Source organism: Meriones unguiculatus, chromosome 11 (genome assembly GCF_030254825.1).
Source record: "Meriones unguiculatus strain TT.TT164.6M chromosome 11, Bangor_MerUng_6.1, whole genome shotgun sequence".
NCBI lineage: Eukaryota > Metazoa > Chordata > Mammalia > Rodentia > Muridae > Meriones > Meriones unguiculatus.
The window spans coordinates 11,867,269-11,894,107 of NC_083359.1; the positions used below are offsets into that span (position 1 = coordinate 11,867,269).

At 46.6% G+C, this 26,839-nt stretch overlaps 1 protein-coding gene across 3 annotated transcripts in view; it reads left to right on the plus strand.

The window, feature by feature from the left end:
• The window catches only part of Snap47 (synaptosome associated protein 47), a 51,956-nt gene that overhangs the window by 4,975 nt on the left and 20,142 nt on the right, over positions 1-26,839 (plus strand). For 2 of the 3 annotated variants that reach the window (XM_060363636.1, XM_060363638.1), the window contains exons 2-3: positions 12,850-13,393; positions 19,946-20,436. In XM_060363636.1, coding sequence (XP_060219619.1) covers positions 12,897-13,393; positions 19,946-20,436 — 988 coding nt within the window. In that variant the 5' untranslated portion in view covers positions 12,850-12,896. Of the gene's footprint in view, positions 1-1,830; positions 2,095-12,849; positions 13,394-19,945; positions 20,437-26,839 lie in introns of all 3 variants that reach the window. The other variant, XM_060363637.1, reaches the window with a different exon arrangement.

The window sequence follows — 26,839 nt, forward strand, 5'->3', positions numbered from 1 at the left end:
TGTAGGTCTGAGCAAGTGGGAAGGTCACGGGGTCTAAGCATGCACGGGCGGCTTCTGCTGCCTGGGTGGGCATGGTTTTCTCTTTCTGCCCTTCCACTCAATATCTGTTTATTTTGGCTTTCTGGAAAAGACATCCTGGAAGTCTGTGGTAGGAAAAGTTGTGGCCACATGTTTCTCCTTTGAAATTTGTCAAACAGGGGTACAGTTCTTGTCCTCCTTGTCTGTGATGTCATAGTGACAAGTGCTTGTTGTTCCTCCCCTCAACTTTTGGTTTTCTGTCCTTTTCTCTTGGACTCTAGGAATGACTTAGAGCTGGTATTGATCTGAGGGCTTTTAGTCATTTAACCAGAGAGTAAACAGGGTCCAGAAGATGAGGTGATTTTTCCCAAGTCGTAAAGCTGTGGTGGAGCTGGAGGAGTGGCAGCTGGACTCACAGTGAGCTTCCTCTGTTGCTGCTAGGCGCGGTTTTCTGGGGAATGTGCGGATACTATCTCTGCCCACTCATGGAGTAATTCCCAGTGCCCTGCTCAGGAACACCCTTGGGGAGCGGGTGATTGCCCACACATGCTTTTGTGATGTCTATCAGTGCAGTATGCGCTATCTTGTTTCCTCATATGTGACTTCTCCTGGGAAATGAAGCATCTTCTGCTGGCTATCAGCCCCTAGGTAACTTCAGGATGGAATCGGTCATTGAAAATCCAGGGCAGGATCAGAAGATAGGGCATTTAGTCTTACTGCTGCAAAGAAGGAAGAGGGGTGAAAGTTGGACGGATCACCAATGGCTTAATGGTTGAATCAATCACATCCATGGAACGAAGCCTCCATGGGTAGGCTGCCCCCTAGGCGAGCTTCCAGTAGGTGAACACTCACAAGTTCCAGAGAGGCCAAGGAAGCCGCATTCCTTCTTCACACATGGCCCAGTGCATCTGCATCCATTGTGATACCCTTTATAGTCCAATAGTGAACGTAAGAGTTTTCCTGAGTTCTGTAAGCTAGCTGAGGAAGTGAATCCAATCTGAGGAGACGGTGAACCTTCACCTGTGGTCAGTGGGTCAGATGTAGCCTGGGCTTGAGTTTGGCATCTACAGTGAAGGCGCCTTAGGAACTGGCTGTCTTCAAGTAGATAAGGTTGCATGGAAGTGGACTAGAGACACCCAGCCAGTGTCCATTTTAGAACCAATTGCTAGATGGTAAGGAGACACCCCCACACCCACACACATGAGTTTGCACACATGATATCAATACAGGAGAAACTGCAGTTTGTCTTTTTCCTTACATGGACCCAGGCATCGAACAGGCTATTGTCTCCTGGTCAGGTCTGGTTGTAGTTGAGCGATGGGAAGCCCCATCTCGCTGGAAAAGGAGACAAGGCTGTGTTTAGATGCTGAGTAGTGCTCAGTCGCGCTCCCTGCCTTGAACACTTACCTTTGCCTTAGAAACCATGGCTGGGCTGAAGGGGTTCCCCTAATTCTGAGAGGTACATGCCAGTATTTCTTAGAACTATTCTTTTGTGTATGAGTGTTTTGCATGTATGTTCACCACCTGAGTGCAGTGCCCCTGGAGGCCTGAAGAGGGCATCAGATTCCCAAGCCCATGAGATATAGACAGTTGTGAACCACTACATGGATCCTGAGAATCTAACCTGGGCCCTCGGGAAGAACAGGCAGAGTTCTTAAACAGCAGGGCCATTGCTCCAGGGCGACCAGTGACTTTCAAGGGTTCAGAGGTCACAGGCATGGTTTGGAGGTGCTCTAGCCTGTGACCACGAGTGTTACTGGCACATAGGCAGATCTTTTGCAGCATGAAGGTATCAGTCCCTTCTCTCTTTAGCTCCAGGCCTTATGGAAGAAGGCTCAGGCAGTTGTTGCCAGGACTCCCTGTGGTTTATCCAAGTAGAAGACACTGCTATGGTGTGTCCTGGTGTGCCAGGGAGGAGCTCATAATGCAGACTTGCCCGCTGAACCCTCCCTCTGAAAGACAAAGCAGCCTTCTGTACAGGAGGAAGTGTCTCCTGCAGCTGAGCAAAGCTCCCTTGCTTTTCCAGTGACATCAGGCTGTAAACTTCCTGGCTGTGTCTCATGGAGCTTTCCTGAGGTGAGCGTGCAGGGTGTTGTGTTTGTGTTTAGCGTGGTGGTTCTCCTTGGTCTGGGCAGGGACAGGTTGCCAGGAGACCTTGCTCAGGCTCCACATAGGACCTGGTTGTCCTCTGTAACTTGGAGTTATCTGTGAAATCCTTTCTTGAAAAATAACTTTTACGTATCTTCTTTTCATTTCTTTGTGATGATGACAGGATTCTCATGGCTAGTTAGGAACTCTTCCAGGAGTGTGCTAGCTGCAGGTCATGGAGCTGGCAGAGCTGTGATTTGCTGGGTTGGGAATGACTTGTGAGAGCCATCGATCCATCCTGGGAATTGTGGGCCTGCTCTTGAGGGTGTCATGGAGAAAAGCTCTAGTATGTGAAGACCTTGAGCTAGGCCAATAGAGAAGTCAGTCATTGTTTTTACCTGTCACTTCCATTTTGTACATTTTAAATGACACAAATTAAGTATCTTTTCTCCCTCTGCTCCTCTTTTCTGTTATATCTGCTTGTTTGTAAACTTTAACCAGATGCTGAAAGCTAAGAACAGGAGGCAGGTTTTAGGTATGGTAATTCCTTGAGCAGTGGTTCTCAACCTTCCTAAAGCAGTGACTCTTTAATACAGTCCCTCATGATGTGGTGACTCCGACCATAAAACTATTTCTGCTGCCAGTTCATAGGTGTGATTTTGCTACTGCTATGAATTGTAGTGTAAATATCTGACATGTGAACTGGAGAGGGTCTCGACCCACAGGTTGAGAACCAGATCCCTGGAAGTCCTAGGAAATATGGACTGAAGACACCATGGTAGACTCCTCACATCCCTGTTAGGTGAGCTTACATGCTACTGTCATATAATCATTGTGTTTCATATAGTGTTTGATGAAGGCTGCCATGAATAGGAATCTGAGCAGGATGGGCATCTGCCATGCCCTCTGTGTCCCAGCTGAACAAAACCCCCAAATTAGTACATGTCCATCACAAGGAATCCACTGAGCCAGAACCTTGAATGGAGTAGTCTCCTGTCCTCCAAGAGCTTTTAGTCAGACGAACAAGATGTGTCATACTGTGCCCTTGTTTTTAGCCAGCTAGCCAGCCAGAGTCTCTGTCTACTCAGAAAATGTGATTAGGCCAGGAGAAGGACTTTTAGTCCTGAGCCTGGAGTACCCACGATCTTGAGGGTTACTCTACAGAGCACACCCAGTGGCATTTAGTTCTCAGCTCTGGGAATAGGGGCTTGCTGCTCTATTAAAAGCCAGGCTTGTGTCCCTGGATCTTCAAGTTGAAGGTTTGTTGCTCTGAGCTTTACCAGTGTTCTCTCTACGTGGCAGCTATTGTAACCTGTGGCCTCTGCTGCTCATGGTATTAGGATGCTATGCTCCAACAGCAGTTTGTCATGTCAGACTAAGGCATAGAGTGTTGGGACTCTGTCTTGGGTCTTGAGAAGCCAGCATCACAACTTTCCATGTTGCAATTTGGAGTGTCTGAGTGTTAAGGCTTGGCAGCTCCCTCACCTCTTCCAGTGATCAAAGCCAGCAGGTTCATTGCCTTCAGCTGCTCATAGCCTGTCTTTTTTACCACCTCTGCTCTCAACCACAGTCAGTCTTTGTACTCCTTAGTGACCATCTGGCTTTGGCTGCTTTTGCCATTGATCATGACCGCTTTCCTTTTTATGTTACCAGGTTAGCCCACTTTACTAATGATAGAGACCAAAATGGGCCACTGACGTGGCTCAGAAGACAAACATGCTTAATGCTAAATCTGAGGACCTGAATTAATTCCCTGGGAATGCACATTGTGGAAAGAGAGAACCTGCTCCTTTAAGTTGTCCTCTGACCTATACATTGGTGACATGACAGGTGTGCCTCAGATAGCGTCAGCATGATTGTGGCTCATTTAACCACCAATCAGACTAAGGACATTGCATACCTCATTTGCCTTAGTGGACAGAGGGACCTCTGGGCAGGAACTGCCTTCATGTAAGTCACTTCTCTTTTTTTCTAGCCTTGTGCTTTTACATTTTCCTCAGGCTGCTGTCCCTTGGCTTGCTTGCTTTTTATACAATAGTCTTATATTTTGGTGGAGTTCTGTTGTAGTGAAATTTGTTGACAGTACCCCTAATGGTATAGCTGGTTCATACGGTAGTTGTATTTTCAGTTGCACTGTTCTCCAGGATGACTGCACTGATTGGCATCCCCCCAGCAGTGTGCAAGGGTTACCTTTTCTCTGCCTGCCTGCCAGCACTTACTATCCTCAGCCCTCCAGCCCAGACACTAGGGATTAAGCCTAAGGCCTCACATGTGCTAGGCCAGTGCTCTACCCCTGAAGGATGTGCTCTGCCTCTCAGGATGTTCCTGAAATCTCTTTAGTCTTTTGATAGCCATTCTTACTGGGGTGATTCAGCCAGTGGGCAGATTTTCTCATACTTGGCCATTTGTATAATTTGTGAAAACCATTCATTCAGATTTTAGCCCTTTAGTCGCATTTTTGGTGTTTGTAAGATTATTATGTATTTTAGATATTAATATTTTAAGACTTATTTGTTTTATGTGTCTGAATGCTTTCCTGTAAGTGTGTATGTACCACTTACATGTAAGTGCCTATGAAGGCCAGAAAAGGGTGGTCTGATCCCCTGGGCCTGGAGTTATAGCTCGCTGTGAACTGCCATGTGAATGCTGGGAATTGAACCCAGGGTCGGTATAGGAACAGCCAGTGTCTTAACTATTTTTTTTTTAATTTGTGTGCCTTTTGGTCAGGTGGTGGTGGTGGTGGTGGTGCATGCCTTTAAAACAGAAGTCAGCAGGCAGAGGCAAAGGCTCTTTGGCTCTGTGACTTTGAGGCCAGGCTGGTCCACAGCGTGAGTCCAGGACAGCCAGGGCTACACAGAGAAACCCTGTCTCAGAACAGCAATGGCAAAGATTGCATACACTGTAAAATATTGAACTTCATGACATGCTGTCACACATTCATATGGTGAGATGAATCTCAATGTAGTATTATTTTTCTCTTCTCTTCTCTCCTCCTCTCATTCCTTCTCCTTCCCTTCTCTTTCCCTTAATCTCCCCTTCCCCTCCCTTCTTTCAGCTCCCTGCCCCTCCCCTCTCTTCATTTTTTGGACAGCAATTCACATAGCCCAGGAAGGCCTCAAACCAGGTTGCTGAGGATGATCTTGAACTTCTGATCCTCAGGTTGCTAGCTCCTAAATTTATGCATTTCTTTTAGACTTTCCAGTTTGATAAGCATGTACTTTTTTGTAGTAGCTTCTTTTTCAAAGAGCAGACTTATTTTATATTTATTTACATGTATGTCTGTTTGTGTGTATGTCACATGAGAACAGTGGCCACAGACGCCAGAAGAGTGTGTCAGATTCTCAGGAGCTGGAGTTGCAAATGGTTAGGAATCCCCAGTGCTGGGAATCAGACTACTCTAGAACAGCAGTAGGAGCTCTCAATTGCCGAGCTGTCTCTCTAGGCTGGACAATTGTTTATTTTTTTCCCCTTTTTGGTTTTTTTAAAGTCAGGGTTTCTCTGTATAGCCCTGGCTGTCCTAGAACTTGATCTGTAGACCAGGCTGGCTTTGATCTCCTGCCTCTGCTGGGATTAAAGGCATGTATCAGCATGCCTGGCTTCATCTCTTATTTTATTTATTTGGGTCTTTTTTCTTGTTTAGTTTATCTAAAGATTTGCTAATTTTGTTTGTTCAGAAAATGAAACACTTTATTAATCTTTTGTGTTTTGATTATTTGAAACTTGTATTTCATTCTTATTGGTGTTCTCTGTGTATGCATGTATTTGTGGAGGTCAGATAACAGTTATTGGGAATCAAGTCTCTCCTTCCACTGTAGGATCTAGGAACTGAACTCAGTCAAGTCATCAGGCTTTGGAGGTAAATGAAACTGTTGAGCCATTTTACTGTCCGTTTTGTATTTTTGAAATTTTAGTTTTATGTATTTCTACTGTGGTTGGTTTGTTTGTTTTCCCTTCTACTTTGGGGTTTGGTCTATTGCCCGCTGAGTCTTTGAGATCCACTGGGATGTTATTTGAAGTCTTTCTGTCTTGATTATGCATTTATTTCTGTAAACTCTCCTTTTAGTATTGCTTTTTTTATATCTCAACAAATTTTAACACAGTGCCTGCATGTGTGTCTGATCTCACTATAGATGGTTGTAAGCCACCATGTGGAATTGAACTCAGTACCTTTGGAAGAACAGCAGTGTTCTTAATCTTAGTCATCTCTCCAGCCCAATATTTAAGACATATTTTTATTGGTTTTCCACTGAACTATTTATGTGGCCAACAAATACTGATACAATTATGTAATATCTACTCTGATATAAACACTGATACTTTTTTAATTAGTTTACTTATTTACATCCCAACTGCAGTTCCCCCTCATGCCTCTCCTCCCAGCCCCACCCCCACTCCCTTTCTCTTCAGAAAAGGGGAGGCCTTCCATGGCTATCACCCAGCCTTGGCATATCAAGTTGCAGTAAGAGTATGCACATCTTGTCCTATTGAGACTAGACAAGGCAGTCCAGTTAGGTGAGGTGCCCAGAGGTAGGCAGCAGAGTTGGAGACAGCCCCAGCTCCTAACATTAGGAGACTAAGCTACACAACTGTTACATATGGGCATGTCACTGAAAAGAAAAAATAGAATAGACATTGTGGATGGACATAGTTGGGGGGGTAGGTCAGGAGGGAGGATAGGAACTGGAGGGATCAGGTGAGGGGAGGATGGAGGGAGAGCACACTGGGAGAGACTGGAATGGAGTGGGAGGGAGCATCTTTTGGACCAGCTAGAAATCTAGGGTAATAGAAATTTCCAGGAATCTATGAGGGTGATCCTACCTAAGAGTCCTACAATGGGGGGCGGGGTATGGAACCTGAACCAGGCATCTGTAACTAGGCATGACTTTCAGTAGAGGGGTTGGGACACCAGCCCAACCACAAAGCTTTCGACCTACAATTTGTCCTGCCTACTAGAAGTGCAAGGGTATAAAGATGGAGCAGAAATTAAAGAAATGGCCAAGCAGTGACTACTCTAGTTTCAGACCCATGTCCTGAGAGGGAGCCCACCCCTGACAGTTTTAATGATATCCTGCTATGCTTGCAGACAGGAGCCTAGCATGACTGCTATCAAAGAGGCTTCACCCAGCAACTGATGGAAACATGCAGAGACCCACAGCCAATCATTAGGTGGAACTTGGGGGATCCTGGGGAAGACGGGGGTGGGGGGTAGGAGGGAGAGGACTATAGGAACCAGAGAGATCAAGCACACTGCAGGAAGGCCTCCAGAATCAACTAACCTGGGCCCATGGGGCCCCACAGAGACCGAACTGCCACCCAGGGAGCATGCATGGGACTGAGCTGCCTTTATTTTAAAATAATTTTTTACATTTTAATTAAAATATAGTTACATCATTTACCTGCTTCTCTTTTCTCCCTCCAGTCTCTCCCATGTCCCCTCCCTCCAAGACCCTCCTGTTCCTGTCTTACATTGATAGCTCCTTTTCCTTTGATTATTACTGTTACACACACACTACAGCCTTCTGAGTCCATTATTATTCTTTATTCTTTGTGTGCATATGGTTTCAGAGCTGACCACCTTGTATTGGATTGTCAGTCAGGGTGTTCAAAGGAAAGGTTAATTCTCCCTTTCTATTTAAAAAAAAATAATTTAGAAACACTGATGAAGCTGTAGAGAAGCTTAGTAGTTTAGAACACTGGCTGCTTTTCCTGAGGACACAGGTTCAGTTCCTAGCACTCACATGACAGCTCATGACTGTCTGTAACTCCAGTTTCAAGGGATCCAGTGCCCTCTTCTGGCCTCCTTGGGCATATATGAAGTGTGCAGACATCCATGCAGGAAAAACACCTATACATATAAGAATAAATAAATAAATTGAAAAAAAAAGTATTGGTTGTAGTTCTTCTTGAAGGTCTGGTAGAATGCTGTGGGTCAATCTGGACCTAGGCTTTTTTTTTTTTTCAGTCAGAAGTCTCAATCTCTTCCTTTGTTATGGGTCTTTTTTAGGTTGTTGGTTTCTTTTAAGATTTATTTATTATTATTTGTATAGTATTCTGTTTGCATTTATGCCTGCACGCCAGGAGAGGGCACCAGATCTCATTATAGATGGTTATGAGCCACCATGTAGTTGCTGGGAATTGAACTCAGGACCTCTAGAAGAGCAGCCAGTGCTCTTAACCTCTGAGCCATCTCTCCAGCCCCAGTTGCTGGTTTCTTTTTGTGCTTATTGGGTTTTGTTAATTTGGGTCACCTTTCCCTCCCCCCCCCCCCCCGCCGCCCAAGGGTCTCTTGTTCTAGTTTATCTTCTTCAAGATCCAGCTCTTAGAGCTGTTTCCTATGTTTCTATTTCATGAACATCTGCTTTGATGTTTATTATTTCCTACCATCCACTGTGCTTAGATCTGCCTTGTTCTTATTTCTCCAAATTCTTATTTTTCAGGTGTTTTTTTAAAAAATATATATATATATTTTTAATTATATGTGTGTATGTTGCCTGCATATACGTCTTATATACCATGCGAATGCCTGATACCCACAGAGGCTAGAGTTGCATCATTAAGTTTAATTTTTGCTCTTTGGATTTTTGATATTGGAACTTCAGGCTCTACACTTCCCTCTCAGGGCTGCCTTTACCATGTCCCAGAGGTTTTGTTGTGTTGAAAATTCATTTTCATTTAGTTTTCAGGATACTTTGATTTTTTTTTTCTTGACTTTTTTGACTCATTCAGTAATGAGTTGTTTAATCTCCATGGGTTTATACACTTCCTAGAGTTTTGTTTTGCCATTGATTTTAAGATTTATTGCATAATGGTTGGATGGGATGCATGGAGTTATTTCCATTGAAAGATTGTTTCCTGTTCCAGCCCATGGTCTAGTTTACAGAAGCTTCCCTGTGCTGCTGAGCAGAAGGAGCATGCATTGGTGCGTAGGCTCTGTATGCTCTGTTCACAGTCTGTTAGGACTGTGTGGTATAAGATGTCATTGAATAGGAGGCTGCAATGGAAGCTGTGGAAGCTGTGGTTTGAATGAGAATAGCTCCCATGAGCTCATGTATTTGAATGTTTGGTCACCAGAGAGTGGAACTATCAAAAGGATTAGAAGGATTAGGAGGTGTGGCCTCATTGGAGTAAATGTGTTCTTGTTGGAGGAAGTGTATGACGGGGTGGGCTTTGAGGCTTCAAAAGCCTGCGCCAGCCCCAGTCTCTCTCTGTCTCTGTCTGCTTGCCTGTGGATCAAGATGTAAATCTCAGCTACTTCTCCAGTATCACGTGTGCTGCTGCTGCCATGCTTCCTGCCATGATAAGGAACTTAAACTTCTGAAACTGTAAGCAAGTCCCCAATCACATGCTTTCTTTGATAAGAGTTGCCTTGGTCATGGTGTCTCTTCACAGCAATAGAACAATGATTAAGACAAAAATCTTCACAAGTTTTTGGCTATTATTTTAATAAATAAAATTTTAGTGCCTTTTTCTTTTAATCCTCTGGAATTCCGATAGTGTATCTATTTGTTTCCATGATGATTTCCCATTTCTTCATCCTTTTTTCTTTTCTTACCATTATTTTTAGTTCATTTTCATTCTCTCTCTCTCTGTGTTTATGTGTGTGCATACGTGTGTGTGTGTGTGTGTGTGTATGTGTGTGTGTGTATTCATGTGAGTACAAGTGAGTACAAAGTTCCTGCTGAGCCCAAAGGCATTTGGATTTCCTGCAGTTGGAGTTCCAGATGGTTGTAAGTTAGGAACTGAACTCTGGTCCTCTTAATTGCTGAGCCTTCTCTTCAGACCCTCTGTTTATATATTTTAGAATATAGTTATTTTAAATGATGAGTTAGTTCAAAAGAGTTATTCTTGGTTCAAAATTTAGCTTATTCTAGTCTCTAATGGAAGCTATCTATTTTATTTCATGCTTGTGAATTGTGTTTTTTTGTTTTGTTTTTTTCACCAAGACTTCTGGTTAATCCACACACATGCACACGCACACAGGCTAGTTCTTTTTCATTTTTTTAAATCTATAAAATGAATTGTTTTCCTAATTTTGCTCTCTGTATCTTCTTATATTTTAGTGGTTTTCCTTAGGATTTTTGAATTATTTTTTGGTAACCCCATAGATTTCCTTTGAATCGAGATCTATTTCCAGGAATATCTGTGTAGGAGTGTCATACATCCTTGGGTTTTTTTTAAACTTCGTTGGATATTTTCACATCTGGCATAATAGTTACCTTTTCCAATTTTGTGGACTAGCTGTCGTTTGGATAGGATTTAGGGTGCCAGTGTCCTTAGAGGGGAACTTGGAAGTGTGGCCTGTGTAGTTTCGCCAGCTTTGGTCCGTGTCGCCAGTGCTGTGTGGTCTTCACAGCCCAGTCTGCAGCAGTATGTGAGAAGAGGTATACAGCTTTGCAGTGGACATTCTCACTTTATGCTCTGCGGATCTGAGTGCCTGTGACTCTGGGACTTATGGTGATGGCAGTTGAAGTTCTAATGCTACAGAATGCGGAGAGTCCTGTCACTATGTCCTCTGGGGCAAATGTAGGTGATGGCAAGGGTGTGGCACTGGTAGCTATGGTCTTAGAGCTATATGACATTGATGGGACCTTCCCCAGGGCCCCTGGTCTATGTCTGTGGACCATAGATAGAATCTTCTCCAAGCTTCTGGAGACAAGCACAGGTGAGGCAGCACCTTGGGTACCAGTAGCTGTGAGGCTTCTAATTCCTATGAGGTGAATGCAGGCAAAGCCAGGGTTGTGGTGCTGGAGCAACAGGATACCAAGAAGTCTGTTCTCTGCACAGTGAGACTCATCGGGCTCAGGGCTTCTTTGGTGGTATCTGGAGTTGGCTCCTGCCTCCTAAGTCAGGATGGCATCTAGCTTGTGTTCTGAGGAAGGGGAAGGGCAATGTGAGATCATTCTTAGGAGCAGAATAGTCACTTAGAGCTCCATGCTTGATTTAAGCCATTGAGTGCTGTGGGATCCTGCAGTTAGGTCCACTGTTCTGCTGCTGTCCCTGGTACTTCCCAGAGGCCTTAGCAGAGGCCTGGAGTAGACTTTGAAGTAGGGCTCTGCTCTGCTGTGACTGTTCTCACCATCTTCTTGTCTGCTTTTTGTCCTTCCCTCCCCCATCACTCTCCTCTGCTGCTCTGGTGGACCCACCTGTGCCTCCTCCCTGCTGCTGTGGACACTAAGTTCCTGACCTGGTGGTCTGTATAAACACAGGTCTTCTGATCAGGGAGCTGGTGGCCATGTGCAGCATGAGTGGAGGTGACTGGCAGGCCAGAGGCTCTTAGGTTTCCTGGCCCCACTGCTGTTCACTGAATCCACAGCACTACTTCAACACTCAAGAGGGAGCATCCAGCCTTCAGCATCGATGCCCTCACCTCTAGACTTCCACCTGACACTACGGGAAACATGACTGAGGGCAAAGTGGCAGCCTAGCCCATACCGCTCAGGGAGACCTCCTGCTTCGGGGAGGGGATCCTATCACAGGGTTACAGTCTGTTTAAGAACCTCATTTTGACATGGATTCTGCTTTGGTAGGTCTGGTGCAGATGTTGCCTTGTTTGGTGATTATCTCCAAGACTGACTCTTCAGAGCATGGCTCAGTGAGTGAATGAATGAAATTCTCATTGACTCCACGTCACATTACTACAGATCCTGCCAGAGCCACCTTTTGTGGCTTAAAGACCTGGTCACTGACAGCAGTGCCCCTGTAGTCTACAGCTTGGTTCAGTATTTCAGGGAACATGCTAAGATATTTCATAGGAAGTGAACTAAAACTGTATTTGAGAGAGACAGACAGAGAGAGGGGAAGGGGGAGAAGGACACATAGAGAAACACAACTAGAGAGAAATGCAAAGGCAGGAAGGTGGGGAAAGCCCTGATTGGTACTTTGCGGTGCAGCACTTTCCCGGGCATTGCCAGGCCTGGCCTTTACCCAGTTGGTGTCATATAGTGTGGAGCCTCCTTTCTTGACTGATGCTTGATTTCTGTACAAAGAAGATTGGGCAGCAGATCCTGTAAGGGTTAATTCAAACTATCATCCATGACTTATAACTGCTTAACATAATTAGAAATATGAAACTTCAGACAGTAGCCAGGTATGGTGGCATGTTAATACTTCTAGGACTGGCCAAGTACAGCATGGGAACTCGAGGCCACCCTGGGCAGTAAGTTCAAAGCTGGTCTGAGCAACATGTAAGACCCTGTTTCAAAAGACAAAGCAAAACAAGGGCTGGGGATATAGCTCAGTAGGAGACCACTTTCCTAAATGTGATTCTCATTACTCAGGGAAAACAGAAACAGAAGAAAATGAAAACCGCATGCTTCACTATTTATGGCCACACAATAACACTATCTCTATATAAATGCCTCCATGCGCATGTGACTTGAAGTAGCTCTGAGATGACTGTTCAGGAGGGGAACATGAGCAGTTGGATACACACACAGTGAATTCAAAGAGGACCCTTAGGAGGTCCTTAGGAGGACCTTGTATAGATAGACAGTGATAGGGACATCACAGCCTCAAGGACATGAGCATGACAAGGGCATAGGAGTGGAGAGTCTTATGTTGGGAGTGATTGGACAGGCACAGTTTTTGGTTCTGATCTCAGCCCTCTCTGACTTTTACTTGCTGTGAGGGGCCTGGAGCTCCCTGGGGGCTGTACCCTTTCTCCAGGCCAACCTCCTGCTGTTATCTGAAAGAAATTGATTCATTTCAGCCTCATCTGCCCACTGATTGTTTCTTTCCCCTCAGAGACAGGTACTGCAGCCTCTCTGTGTAGCTCGGCTACCTAAGGGCAGATGAGCGGTGATGTGCGTGTCCACTCCTGGCCTTGCTCCTACTATCTGGACCTTGAGAAGCAATGGGTTCCTGGGAAACTGACCTTGACACCTCATTCACTGAAGTTCAGTGCGGACAGAACTGAAGAGGTCCTTGTCGGTCTGCCCCTCTCCAGCATCACTGAGATCAGAAAAGAGACTTCTCTCTTTATCTTCAGTGCCATCACAGTCCTGGAGAAGGGCCAGGCCAAGCACTGGTTCGGCTCCCTGCGGCCCAGTCGCAATGTGGTCTTCAACATCATTGAGCACTTCTGGAGGGAGCTGCTGCTGTCCCAGCCGGGCCCTGCTTCCAGCACGGCCTCCCCGAAGACCAGGGGCCAGGAGCTGATGGGACTGATGGCTACTTCCCAGAGACGCATGGAAGACACATCGAAGGTCCTTCACCATCAGGGCGAGCAGCTAGACAGTGTGATGAGGGGCCTGGAGAAGATGGAGTCAGACCTAGATGTGGCTGACAGGTGGGCAAACCCCAAGGTCCACTCGGCCTTTGCTGGAAAGGCAGAGCAGAGTGTGCGCTGGACGATCTCACGGTTAGCACACTCCCAGCACCTAGAGAAAAGGCCGTGCACCTGCTGTGTGTGCTGTGTGGGACTCATCCCAGAGAGCCACTGCCTGTTACCACCTGGGTCCTCTTGGTTCACAGAGAGTAGGGAGGCAAGTGTCCATGTTGTGATGGCTGTATGCTCTGTTAATGTGTGTGTTTCCTGTGTGCTGACTGGTCATGTCCCCAACTCTCAGGTCACTAGTATGCTCTGTGTCCCCTCCTGGTGCGGATCTGCTCCCATAGGGACAAGTAGGCTTTTATTTTTTGTTTTCTATGTACTTTGAAATGTGTTTTGGGGTAGCCTTCATTGTCCTTACTGAGTTTGTCCTTCAGAATGGGCTTTTTTTTCCCCCACATCACTTTAAAAATGTGACCCATTTGGAGCTCCCTTTGTGTGTGTGTGTGTGTGTGTGTGTGTGTGTGTATCTTCTATTGGCTGCCTTGTGTTTTTTCTGTCTTCTTGTTTCATTTGTAGTTTCGAGCTTTTATTTCTCTTAGATTTTAATTCCTAAGAATTCATTTTGCTCTGCACATGTTGCCTGACTCATGTCTCAACCCTGCTTCCTGCCTGTTATCTCAGTATTTCATGTGCCTTTTTTGTTTTATTTTATTTGTTTACTTATTTATTAGCTGTTCAAAACAGGGTTTCACTGTGTAGCTTTGGCTGTCTTGGAACTATCTCTGTAGGCCAGGCTGGCCTGGAACTCAAGAGATCCACCTGCTTCTGCCTTCCAAGTGCTGGGATTAAAAGGTGTGTGCCACTACTTCCCAGCCTTTGTTTATTTGTTTTTAAGACAGGGTTTCTCTGTGTAGCCTTGGCTGTCCTGACTCACTTTGTAGACCTGCCTGCCTCTGCCTCTGCCTCTGCCTCTGTCTCCCCAAGGGCTGAGATTACAAGGGTGTACCACTAAGCTTGACTTCTCTGGCTTTATACTGACCTGTCTCTCCTAGTTTTCTCTTTGTCTGGATTTCTTTTTATTTTCTGTCTTTAATCAGAAGCATTTGTCCCAGGGTCCTTCCACAACTGTACTGTCAATAAAGCCTCATCTGGGGTCCCTGCTTCCCTCTTGCAATGTGAGCCTGATAGGCCTTGCCAGTCTTGGCGTGAAGGATCCAGCTCTCTTCTCCCCATTCTGTCCCTGCAGTGTCTCCTCGCAAGTGTTTAGGTTAGGTGTAAGGTCTTAGTGTCTTCCTCCAAGCCAGCATGCTCTGTCACTGACCCCTTTCCACCCCTTGCTTAGAGGATGCCAGTACCACCTTTGTTACTGTACCTAGATGTTCAGCTTCTCCCACCATTAGTATACAGAAAAGTTTCCACAATCTTATTGCTGTCTCTTCCTGTCCTTAGGGAAGTGGTTTTAGTTTGTGGTTCATGAACATCATTTCTCCCTGGCCATTCTTCCCAAGGCCCATCTTTGGGAGTGAGTGCTCTTTCTCAGTATACCATGTTCAAACTTATTTTAAATTTTCATGTTTATTTCTTAAAAAGTAGTTGGAAATGTACCCTTTCAGATTCTTGCAATTACAGTTCTACAGTTCTGCTTTTTTGTTTCAGTTATCCCACAGAGTCACGCTGAAAATATTAGGTAGAAGAGTGGACCTCTTTGATAACCTGTAGTATTAGTGCCACTCTGAGTAGCCTGGTGAGATCTCAGACCTGATTGCCCATGCCTCTTAGGATAGCATCAGCCCTTTGTCTGACCTCCTGCACTGCTCACCACCCCAGCTCGTGTTGGAGAGGCCACATCCTCCCACGTGCCCTTTCCTGCACTATTGCCTCACACTTCCTGCCAGCCGCCCTGGTACAGGTCTCACGGACACTTCAGCAGAACCAGAGCTTGTATACTTTTTAAGAAATTTAATCATTTTGTATTTTCATTAAAAAAGTAAAGATAAACAATTCAGTTATTTTGTTGAGCTAGAGTCTCACCATATACCCAAGGCTACCCTAAAACACGTTATACATCTCAGAATAGTCTTCCTGATTTCTCTGCCAGGCTTGTATGTCTGTAGCACCACACCTCTCCTGTGTGCATGAGGTTAAAGGCTGGTGATGTGTACACAGAAATTGAAATCGTAAATCAATGTGGTTGGGGTTTTTTTTTTCCAAATCTGTTCTCTTTATTTATTCCTTCACAACCTCTAGTAATCACCATTTTACCTTTAGGTTAACTTTTTTTAAACTTTTATTTATTTATTTATTATAATTTATTCACTTTGAATCCCAGGTATAGTCCCTTCCTTCATCCCCTCCCAATCCTGCCCTCCCTCCCTCTTCTCCTCCCATGCCCCTCCCCTAGCCCACTGATAGGGGAGGTCCTCTTCCCCGTCCATCTGACCCTGGCCTATGAGGTCTCATCAGGACTGGCCGCATTGTCTTCCTCTGTGGCCTACTAAGGCTCCTGAGCTTGTATACTTTTAAGGTTAGAGTGGCCCTGGCATGAGGCCCCAAGGTATTGGCCTCTTGTATTTCAGTGCATGCCTGTTTGTCAGAATCACAGAGCCTGTTTCCCCGGCAGGATAGACAGAGGGTGCCTGCCATGTCTGAGAGCAAAGCTCTGTGGTCTGGGGCTGTGTGCTTCCTTTTCCACTGTAGCACCTGTACTGCTCCGCACAGAGAGGGCCCCCAGCCTCAGAACGCACTCGTGTTCTGGGGAGGGACTCGTGCATAAAGGAAGCCAGTGATCGGGTATTCTTTTGTTTTTGGTTTACCACTTGTTGGCTGAGATATCATTCAGGTAACCAAACTAGGAAGTGGTGCTTGTACACGTTTGTAGCTTATGCCTGATTCAGTAGGTCCCTGAGCTCACCTTGTTATTTCTCCAGTTTTCTAACACATGAGTAGAGCGGGCATACTCAGGAGTGAGCAGAGCTCTTGTGGGTCCCTGACCTGTGTTGAGAGAGCATTATGGTGGTAAAGAGTAAAATGAAGCTCCTGGAACTCGTATCTAGGAATACAGTAAGCCAATAGCTTTGTACATCTGTGAAGGGTTCTCAGAGTGCCACCACAATGGCTGTAAGTTAGCTCTCTTGACCCTCCCTTTGGTTGTACTGATTTGCACAAGCAGCTCACAGACCTTGTATTGACTGGTTAATCATGAGAGTAATTACCAAGGATACATTGAAGAGATGTAAGAGGCTGGATATGTGGAAGGGGCAAGGCTTTCATGCCCTCCTTGGGCACTGCCCCCTTGGACTCTTCACATTCAGCTCTGGGAAGCCCTGACCCTGTCTCTAGGGGTTTTATTGCACTAACTACAGGGGGTGATCGATTAACCCACTGGCCACCGGGGATCCACTCAACCTCCAGCCCTTCTTCCCTCTCTGGGGGCTGAGATGAGGCTGAGGGTCCCCACCCTCTGATCCAGCCCTGATCCCCACCTGGTAGCTCCCCAGGGGCTGCTGGCCAGCAGAGGGCTGTTAGTATGTAGAAGGGACTTCGCTTGGAGATTCCTAGGAAACAGGATGAGGACCAAATGTAGTTCAGAAAGGCACACTTGAGAAATGCCTGCAAAGCTTGGAGAATTTAGAAATCTGCTTACTTTTTATTTCATTCTGGAAAAAAAAAAAAAGACATGTTAAGTCTTTTTTGGTGCCTTTTGTCAGTTGTCTTCCTAGCTTCTTGAGTCTTTAACACAAGGAGTGACAGAATCCTTCAGGTTCTGTGTTCTTTCACTGTCAGATTAATTACACTGATTGATTTCCAGTGGTAAGCCTCATCTTATTTGTAGCTTAGTAACTTTTTATGTCATCAGGAGCGCTTGCTGATTTTTTACAAGGGGTTTTGCTGTCTTGGGATCGGCACGTCTTGTTGAATGGGGTTTGGTGTGACTCAGGCAGCCTGTGAGCTATCCTTGCATTGTTCTCTGAATGGGCTGTGGACAGACGGCTGGTGGTCCTTCTCTTTGGCAGAGCTCACCACTGAAAACACTTGTGGTTCGGCGTTCTCTCTGGGGCCATCTTCACAGATTGGGTTTCTTTCTACAGTTACTCATTTTTTTTTCCTTGCCCATGTTTCAGAGGTTGAGCTTTCTAGTGTTATACATATCTGATAAGTTGTTAGATTTATTGGCACTGGGAGTAATGTCCATAAAACTTACTGACACCGTCCTGTGTCAGTACTTTATATTTTTTCTGTTGTTTACTTAATCATTTCTTGTTAGAACTTTGTATTTTGTATTTGAATCACATCAAAGAACTGACTTTCAGCTTTCTCTCTCTCTTTCTTAAAGAGTTGGTCTTGCTCTGTAGCCCTGGCTAGCCTGGAACTCACTTTGCAAACCTCTGGCTGGCCTCTTAACTCACACAGATCTAGTTGTCTCTTGCCTGCAGAGTGCTGGGATTACAGTCACAGTTCCTTCATTTTTATTTGTCTTCCCTCTGTGTGTAGAGACACATACACGCCATAATATTTGTATGGACACTTGGAGTCAGTTTTCTCCTTTCACCATGTGGGTTCCAAGGATCAAACTCAGACCTTCAGGCCATCTTGGTGGCATGTTCCTTTACCCACTGAACCCAGACCATTCCCTCTGCTTCAATTCCTTCATTTTGGATTTTCTACTTTCTTTGTGTATATTTTAGTTTTTATTGTAAAACAATTTGAAATAGACACTTAGATAACTAATTATAAAGTATTTGTGTGTTTTGGGTTTTTTTCCTTTCTTTTTTCTTTTCTTTTCTTTCTTTTTTTTTTTTTTTTTTTCTGAGACAAGGTTTCTCTATGTAGCTCTCGCTGTCTTGGAACTTCAACCATGCTGGCCTTGACCTTGGAGATCCAGCTGCCTCTGACTCCTGGGTGTTGAGATTTAAAGGTGTGGGCCACCACCACCCAATTTTAAACCTTTCTAATATACACATATACATGTTAAAAACTCAGTGTCCTCAAACGGGATAGCACTGGCTTCTCATGTATGTTGTATTTTCATTGTTAGTCACGTTAAATGTTTTCTTTTTTAGAAGATTTGTTTTTATATGTAGTTACTGTTTGCCTGAATCCCTGTCTGTGTATGTATCGTGTGCATACTTGTGTTCTTAGAGGTCAGAGGAAGGTTTCAGATCTCCTGGAACTGGAGTTACAGATGGTTGTAAACCACCATTCAGGTTCTGGGAAAGGAACCCAGGTCATCTACAGGAGCGGGAAGTGCTCTTAAACCATGGAGCCATTGCTCTAGCCCCTTTAAATGTTTTCTAAATTCTTTTTGCATTTTTGGCACATGTACTTCGGTATGCATTAAATCTAAATATTTTCAGATTTGTATTTGTGCTTTGCACCTAGCTACATTCCCTAATGAGTGCTGTGTGTCCAGTTGAGAGCAATGAGTAGGTGATGCTGTTATCAGTCAGCCTGAGCTGCCATAATACCTTTCAAAACTCTAAATTCTTACAAATTTTTTTTTTTTTTATCATCTTGTCCTGTCAGTCATTGAAAGAAATGTAACTGTTGAAGTTTACAATTGTGATTGTTTTTTCTTTGGCTTCTGTCACTTTTTTTGCATAATGAATTTTGAAGTGGTGTTATTTGGTATATAAATAATACTGTTAGGTCTTCTGTTGTATAGATTCTCTCATCATACAGTGTCCCTGGTAGCATGCACTTACTGTTAGCATCCTATGTATGATGTGTACATTTCAGTTCTTTGTTTTCTTATATCTGTTCTTTCATGTTTTACAATGTTTTGTGAATACGATACACTGTCTCTTGTTTCTTTCAGGCTGATAATCTATCTTTTAAGTTGGTCTATTTGCTTTAGCCTGGATGCCTAGCTGGTTTGGTTTAACCCTTTTACTTCTGCGTGTGTTTGATATGTGCTTTTTCTTTACTGCCTCCGTTTTTCTTCTGCTGATGCAAGGATGTATTTCTTGGTGCTGCGGTTGTTCTGTGCAGTCTAGTAGACACTAACTATATTAAAATTGAACTATTGGTCTGGGAAGCGGCTTAGAGATAGAGCTCTTTCCTAGCACAGCGAGGCCCTGGATTTGATTCCCAAGCTCTACGAACAATTAATTAATTAAATTAGGAATTGAGTTTCTTAGTTGCCATGGTTATATATAAAGTGTTTAGTAGCTACATGTGCCTCCGGTTGTTTTGGACAGTGCAGACAGGATTTCTGTGCTGCAGAAAGCTTTAGCAAACAGCTCTGTAGAGATTGGTGGGCTGGTGAATTCATGGATGGATTCTGAGTCAGAATTCTCCAGGTCAAGGCATACTGTGGAAAGAACAACATGACTCATTTGCACATGTTTGTTGTATCTTTGGTTAGCTGCATCCCCTCTAGACAAGTGTGCTTGCCACCCCAAGCCTCAGGTTTCCACCCTTTGCTCTTTCTGCGCCATGCATGTTTATTGGGAATGATTGACTATAAACTGGTAACATGCTCTGCAAAGATTAGAGCAGTCTTCTGAAAAACACAGGTGTTACTCCTTAAGATGGTCTCTGGTTTTTGTGTTTTCTCTGCTCTTGTAGATTGCTGACAGAATTGGAGACTCCTTCCTGGTGGCCTTTTAGCTCTAAGCTTTGGAAGATGCCAGCAGAAGTAAAGCCCAAGGAAGGTGTTCCTGTAGCCACTTGTGAGCCCTTTGGAAAGGACGGGGTTGTGATCAGAGTCCCTGCTGTTGTTTCTCCGAGAACGGAGTCTCATTCCAAGCCGGGAAAGCTCACTGTCCTGGTTTCTGGTCTGGAAATCCACGACTCCAGTTCATTGCTCCTGCACAGGTTTGAGAGGGAAGATGTCGATGATATCAAGGTTCACTCTCCTTATGAGGTCAGCATACGCCAGCGGTTCATTGGGAAGCCAGACGTGGCTTATCGGGTGATATCTGCCAAGATGCCAGAGGTCATTCCCATTTTAGAAGTGCAGTTCAGCAAGAAGATTGAGCTCCTGGAAGATGCCCTCATGCTCAGGAGCAGGGGCGGGGCGTCCCCTGCAGTGAGCAGCTGCTCCATTCAGCATGCAGGTGAGTGGCCGGTAGGGCAGTGTGTGGACTGACTTCCTAAAATTAGAGCCTCACTCAGCACGATGTAGTTTGTGTTCAGCATGCCTGTCAGTCAGCAGCTGCTGGCTCCAGCTTGCAGGCAGTCACGGGCTTATACAACCCCTCCAGACTGCGAACTTACACCTGCCCTTGACAGATAATTGGGTTTCAGAACAGGGCAGTGCCGAAGCTTTGTTCTCGAATGTCTCCCAAAGGCTAACCTCTTAGGGTGGCGCTGTTGGAGGACGATGGGGCCTTCTTGCAGGGCCTTGGGTCACTGGAGGTTGCCCTCTCTTCCCGTAGGCTAGTGATACAGTGAGCAGTTGTTCCTGTAGGCTGTGCAGCCTCACCACAGCTCTAAAGCATTAGGGGGCCCTTGACCTTAGGCTGGGATCCTTTAGAACCGTGGCTTAGGTTAAATCTCCTCTCTTGATAAGCTGATTGGCTGTATTTCCTTGTAGTATAGAAAACTGACTACGAGAGTCAGAAGGTTCAATCCAGCCCATTTGTTATGTTGCTTCAATAAAATATGAGAGGCTGTGTGATATATGAAGAAAATAATAGGTAGCTTGCCATTCTGAAAGCCTAAGATCCAAGATTGGACAGCTCATTTGTTAGGGCTCTGGTGAGGGTCACATGGCAGATGCCACAATGGTGAGAGCACTTGACAAGACAAGATGCTGAAGAGATTCAGGGTCCAGGCTTGCCCTTTTACAACAGCTACCTCTATCAGAAACTTACTAGGATCCCGTAATCTCTCCCAAAGACAGTCTCCTTGTGACCTGATGACCTCTGCCTAGGCTCTAACCCTCAAAGGTGCCACCACTTCCTACCATCACTTAGCGCCACTTAGTGCCCAGCATATGAGCCCTTGGAAGACACACTCAGAGCATATGAACAACAGCAAAGGGTTTGGGTAAGCCAGCCAAAGGACGCTTCAGGCCCTCAGCCCTTGCCTCTCCTCAGCCTAACTCAGGAATTGGCACCTCAGATACATTCTGGTGCGATGCACACCTACACTGACCTGCCCCCCCACCAGCCTACCACTATCCTTTGGCATTGAGTTGGTTCTTTCCAGCCATTACCCAAGTGTGATAGTAGGGGTGTGCGTCATTGAATTCTAGGACACAGCTGAGTTTTCAGGTTCAGATACTGTGCACTGGGTCAAGGTCCAGGATAGGGCTACATTTGGACATGGTGTGTGTAATTCTCCCCTGGATTGGGATTAGCAAAGTGGGGACCTCCATGTAAAAGATGAGATGCTACCGTGTGAAGCATGACACCCGTCCGTGTGAGAGAACAGACTGCTATGCTCTCAAGTCCAGTGAGGCGCAGGCAGAGGAGAAGCAAGAAGCGGAGACTCTCCGAGTGAGGGAGGAGTAAGGAGAAGAGCCAAGTCGACATATACAATGTCAGGGAGGAAAAGGAAGACTGAGGGAGGAAGTGATGTGAGTGTATGCATGCCCCCTGGGGTTGGGCTTTAGGTAAGAGACATTATAATGTCTTAGGAACGTGGCAGCTATCCCAGTGGAGGGAGGACTGAGGGAGGAAATGATGTATGTGTGTGTGCCCATGTATGTGTATGTATGAGGGAGGGAGGCTTTAGCTAGGGGTCATTGTAAAGTGTTAGGAATGTGGCAGCTATCCCCATGGAGGGAGGACTGAGGAAGTGACATGGGCCTACAAGTAAGGTAACTTCCTAAGGAGATCCCTGGGGGTTTTCACGACTTCACTGGACAGGTGGATTCCATAACTCGTGAAGTTATAGGTTCACCGCAAGATAGACATCCATCCAGTGGGTCTTGTTTGGTGGGAGTTCTGCTGACCACCCAGAGCCAGAAGGCCTCGGCTTGTGCACAAGCTGCCTGTGGTTCACAGATATCATCATCGTCTTTAGGAAAGCCATAGGTGTACTTCCTGTTTCCACTCCTGGTCAGTACCCCATCTGCTGCAGGCCAGACTCCCTTATTATAGACGTTGGCATCAGGGATGTCTTTGTAACCACAGTCTTAGCAGCAGCATGCTGGGATTTGATGGAGTTCCTGGGGACCTGTCCCTTGTAAGGGGCGTCACAGTACACTTGTATGGGATGAGTGGAGCCCTTGGAGCATGCCAGTGTGTGTTGTCTGTCTCCTGGAGACTCCCTAGTGTTGAGTGTGCTGGGTGGGAAGCACCATCCTCAGTTCTAGTGCATGGGCGTGCTTTCCAGCTGGCTGGTGTGGGCAGGAAGCTCACATGTACTGAGGTTTAGTGGGGAAGATGGCTTCCAAGTAGGTGGGAGCTCAGTGGTTTTCTTGCCCACAGCTCGGTGGGTGGGTGGGCACCTTGCCCACACCTCCATGTGCTGCAGCCCTCGGCTAGCTTCTATCTTACCACCAGGAGGTGGAAACTGTGCAGGGGAAGGAAGCCTCATCCAGGACCCAGGCCCAGCCTCTTCTGAAGGTGTGCTGTGTGCATGCGGCCACACAGGGGCAGTGTTGAAGCATGGTAAGCTTTGGCTGCTGGGAGTTAAACTTTACACAGGAAGCTCCCCAGAGACTACTGTAGTGAATGCTTCCTGCAGACCACTGAGGCTGCCAGTAGCAAGGACCAGGGCCTGGAGAGCAGGAAGATTGGCCTTGATGTCTCAGGGAAGCACAGCTTGATTGTTGCATCCTTCAAGACTTGTGAGCTGAGAATAGTTTCAGATTTGCATCGCTGAAGGTCTGAAGATGGTGCAGGTCATTATCTCTTATTTGAAGTCACAGGGTAACAGGTGTCTCAGACTCTAAGATTCAGATCCTGGAGTCTTTGTGAACAGTAATGAAACTGTTGACATCTGCATGTGAAACTCACTGCTGCTTCATATCTGTTTGATGCATGTAGGGTGGCTTTATACTTTTTCTTCAATGAATTTTGTCATAGGCTTTTTCGGAGTGTCCTGGAGTTTGCAGCATATGAACTGTGGACTTTAGCATTAGAGTCCTATGTTGCTCCCAAACCCCAAATCTGCTCTCATCCACTTCTAATGTTGGTGTGCCTCCTTGTCCCATCCAGGGAGCATGCCGTGTACCTAGTCTCTAAACTCATCTTATTTCCATCTGCTGTCCTCTGTCCCCAGAGCCCCTGGGTTCTATGATTGGGGGCTCCTGGGTTCCATGGCTCTGACAGTACCCTTAAAAGCTTGTAGAAGCATGCCCTGCTGGAGCACATGCCATTTATTTTCAAGGTTTATCTGGGTGAAGTCAGCAGTAAGATGCCCTCACACTCTGTGACCAAAGCACACATGGCGTTGTCTAAGCCATTTGTTTGCTAACTCTTCTTTGCTGCTTGCTGTTGTCACATGCCCAGAGGGGGCTTTCCACAGCAGGCACTGGGAGCCCCCAGACACCCGCTACTGAACAGCTCCCAGCTCTTCTGCCTGGCCACTGCATCCCCAACCATATGGCATATGACACAATGGGGATGGATGATGCCATCTGACCAACCTGACCCAAACTGTCTTTTAAGACAGAGCTTGGAAGCCCTTCAGGGTCCTAGGATGTAGGCACCCATCTTAGGGTTACTCCTGCTATGATGAAACACCATGAGCAAAAGCAAATTGGGAGGGGAAAGAGCTTATTTTGTGTACACTTCCACATAACAGTTCATCAACAAAGACAGTCAGGACAGGAACTCACACAGGGCAGGAGCCTGGAAGCAGGAGCTAGTGCAGGGGCCATGGAGGACTGCTGCTTCCTGGTTCTTCCTATGGTTTGCTTAGACTTGTTTCTTATATAACCCTGAACCACCAGCCCAGGGATGGGCCACCCACACTAGGCAGGACCCTCCTTCATCAATCACTAATTAAGAAAATATCTTGCAGATCAGTCTTAGGGAGTTGTTTTTCTCAAGTGAGGTTTCCTCCTCGCCGATGACTCTAACTTCTGGCAAGCTGACATAACAACTGGCCAGCACAGCACCCTAGGATGAGGTCCTCAAGTGTGCAAGCACTGTGCTGTGTTTGAGCTCTCACAAGGGATGTCTGATGATACAGGTACTTCAGTGTGCCTGATGGGGATCTCTGGGCCCAAGGACAGGATTTGTGAGGATACAGACATGGATGACACTGTGAAGCATAGGACTCCTGGGGTGCAAAGACAGGGTCCTCAGGGTTGGCCTGTGCTGAGCTGCTGGCCAGGAAGCTGGTTAGGGAGGGTAGCTTGGCCCTCTTGCACCTGAGGTCTCCATGCCTGAGTGTACCATATGCTACAAAGTCCCTGTGGAAGGGTAGGCGTCTGTGGAAGCACAGCGTCCCCTTTCTCCATCTGTCCTGCCCTTGTGGATGAAGGAGCATTTTGTTTTCTGACCTGTGAACCAGCTTCTCAGGCTTCTCATGCAGCTGCAGCCATGTTACAAGGCCATGTGGGCCCTAGAAGAGGGATCTGCCTGGGTCAAGATTGGGCCTGCTCCTCTGAGCTGTATGCCAAAGCTCTGTCTGTGGGGCCCAGTGTCTGTCCCCTTTGCCAGCTGACCTCCCTGAAGACCTCCTTGCCCTGCAGTCTCACTGCCTTGCTGCAAGAGCCGTTCTTGGTGCTTTTATTAAACAGATCATTAGTGACTACAGAGATAGAAACCGTCCTGCCCAGAGCCACAGTAATTCTTCTCAGATGTTTCAAAACATGGATCAGCGAGTCAGCAGTCAGCCCAGGAGGTGGCAGAGCTCTGTGGCTTAGGTGGGTCCCAGCTGACCCCACAGCTCGTGGAAAACATCCCAGACGCCATGTGTCTGTGGGTCTTTAGTAACATCCATTAGGAGAGTCTTGCTTCAGCTTTCTGTTTGTTGAGGCAGTACCGGTTATTGAAGCTCTTGCAGTCCAGTCAGTCAGGATCTTTGTAGCTTCAACCAGCCAGGGTCTGTCCTGAGGTTTCAGTCACTGAGAATCCTTCAGTCAGTCTGGCTGTGTCTATAGCTTCTTCTGTCAGCCAGGGTCTCTCCTTTAGTGTCAGTCAGTCAGGTCTCTTCTGGACCTTCAGTCAAAGTTTCCTGTAGCTGGAAGTGTGGAAGCCACAGTCAGCAGCTCTGGAGAGCTGCTTCCTGAATCCAGGCTGTAGCTAAGGATCCCAAGAGGCTCTGGGGTAAGGCCTCAGTGGCACAGGAGCACCGCGGCTGTGCAGTGTGACCATCACAGACAGAGTGTGTGCACAGCTAACAGGCTGAGAGGATCACTGTGCCCCAGATCCCTGAACCAGTCAGCACAGGGCACTGGGACCCCAAATGCAGACAGTGGGGTTCTTTGTGCCCGTGAGTCGGTATCCTTTGCCTCTCACCTGAGACAGCCCTCTTCGTACTGGGCTCTCACTCCAAGCCTACCTACCATGATCCCCTCAGGCTGATGATGGCTGAGCTCGCCTTTTCTGCCATTTGCAGCTTCCAGCCCAGCTAGCTGTGTCCGCTAGTTGTAAAGCAGGGCTGTGCCAGCCAGGAACTCCCATGGACAGAGGAGCTCAGCAGTGAGCCCTGGGAGCCGGGGAGGCTGATAACTACCACCACCATGTCAGCACCTGGCAAATACAAGTCCGTAATCGGTTGGGCTTGTTGCAGTCAGTTTCATTTAGAATGTAGTAGAAAACCGCTGTCCCTGTGATGGGGCCTGACTGCTAATTGGTAGACTTGGTTTACACACTCAAGCATGCAGTGTGTGTGTATGTGTGTGTATGTGTGTGTGTGTGTGTGTGTGTGTGTGTGTGTGTGGTGAAGGTGTTCACCTCTGCATTCATCTACCAGTCCTGTGGGCTTGTCCTCACCCTGCCCGCCTTCCTCCTCAGGGTGTGGCTGGTTCTCAGCCACCCCTGCCTTTCTCAGGAGGGCTGCCTTTAAGGCTGCTGGAAGAGCTTCAGAGCGAAGGGGCTTTTGTGTTCAGCAGAAGCTCTTGCTCTCCTTCCTGGGGCAGACAGGCTTGTCTTGGTGACTCATCTTTAGGTTCCTGCCCTCAGGCCCGGTGTGAGCTCCCCTGGGTGTGTGTGCCTCCTTTCCCCTCTTCCTCTAGTGTGCAGCAGCGTCCTCCAGGCTGCCCCACCTTGTCTAGCTAAGAGAGGTGTGCAAGCCTCCTTGCAGGAGGGACTGCCTGTCAAGCTCAGTGCCCTCCAGTGTCCTCCCAGCCTAGTAAATGCCCTTGGCCGCCGCTCTGTCCAGGTGCCCCAGGTGGTAGGGAGGAGCAAGATCAGACTCCAGTCGCAGACCTTTTCTGGGCCTTGGAGTTCTGGTTTGTGGCACATGGCAGCCGCCAGGAGGCACTGCACTGGGCCGGTTGCACCATTCCTGCCAGCTGTCCTGTCTTGGTGCAGGGATCCCCGCAGACAGGTGTGTGTTGGTGTGGGAGAGCTGCAGAGCTGCTCCACTGGCTGAGTCCCGCCTGACCACAGG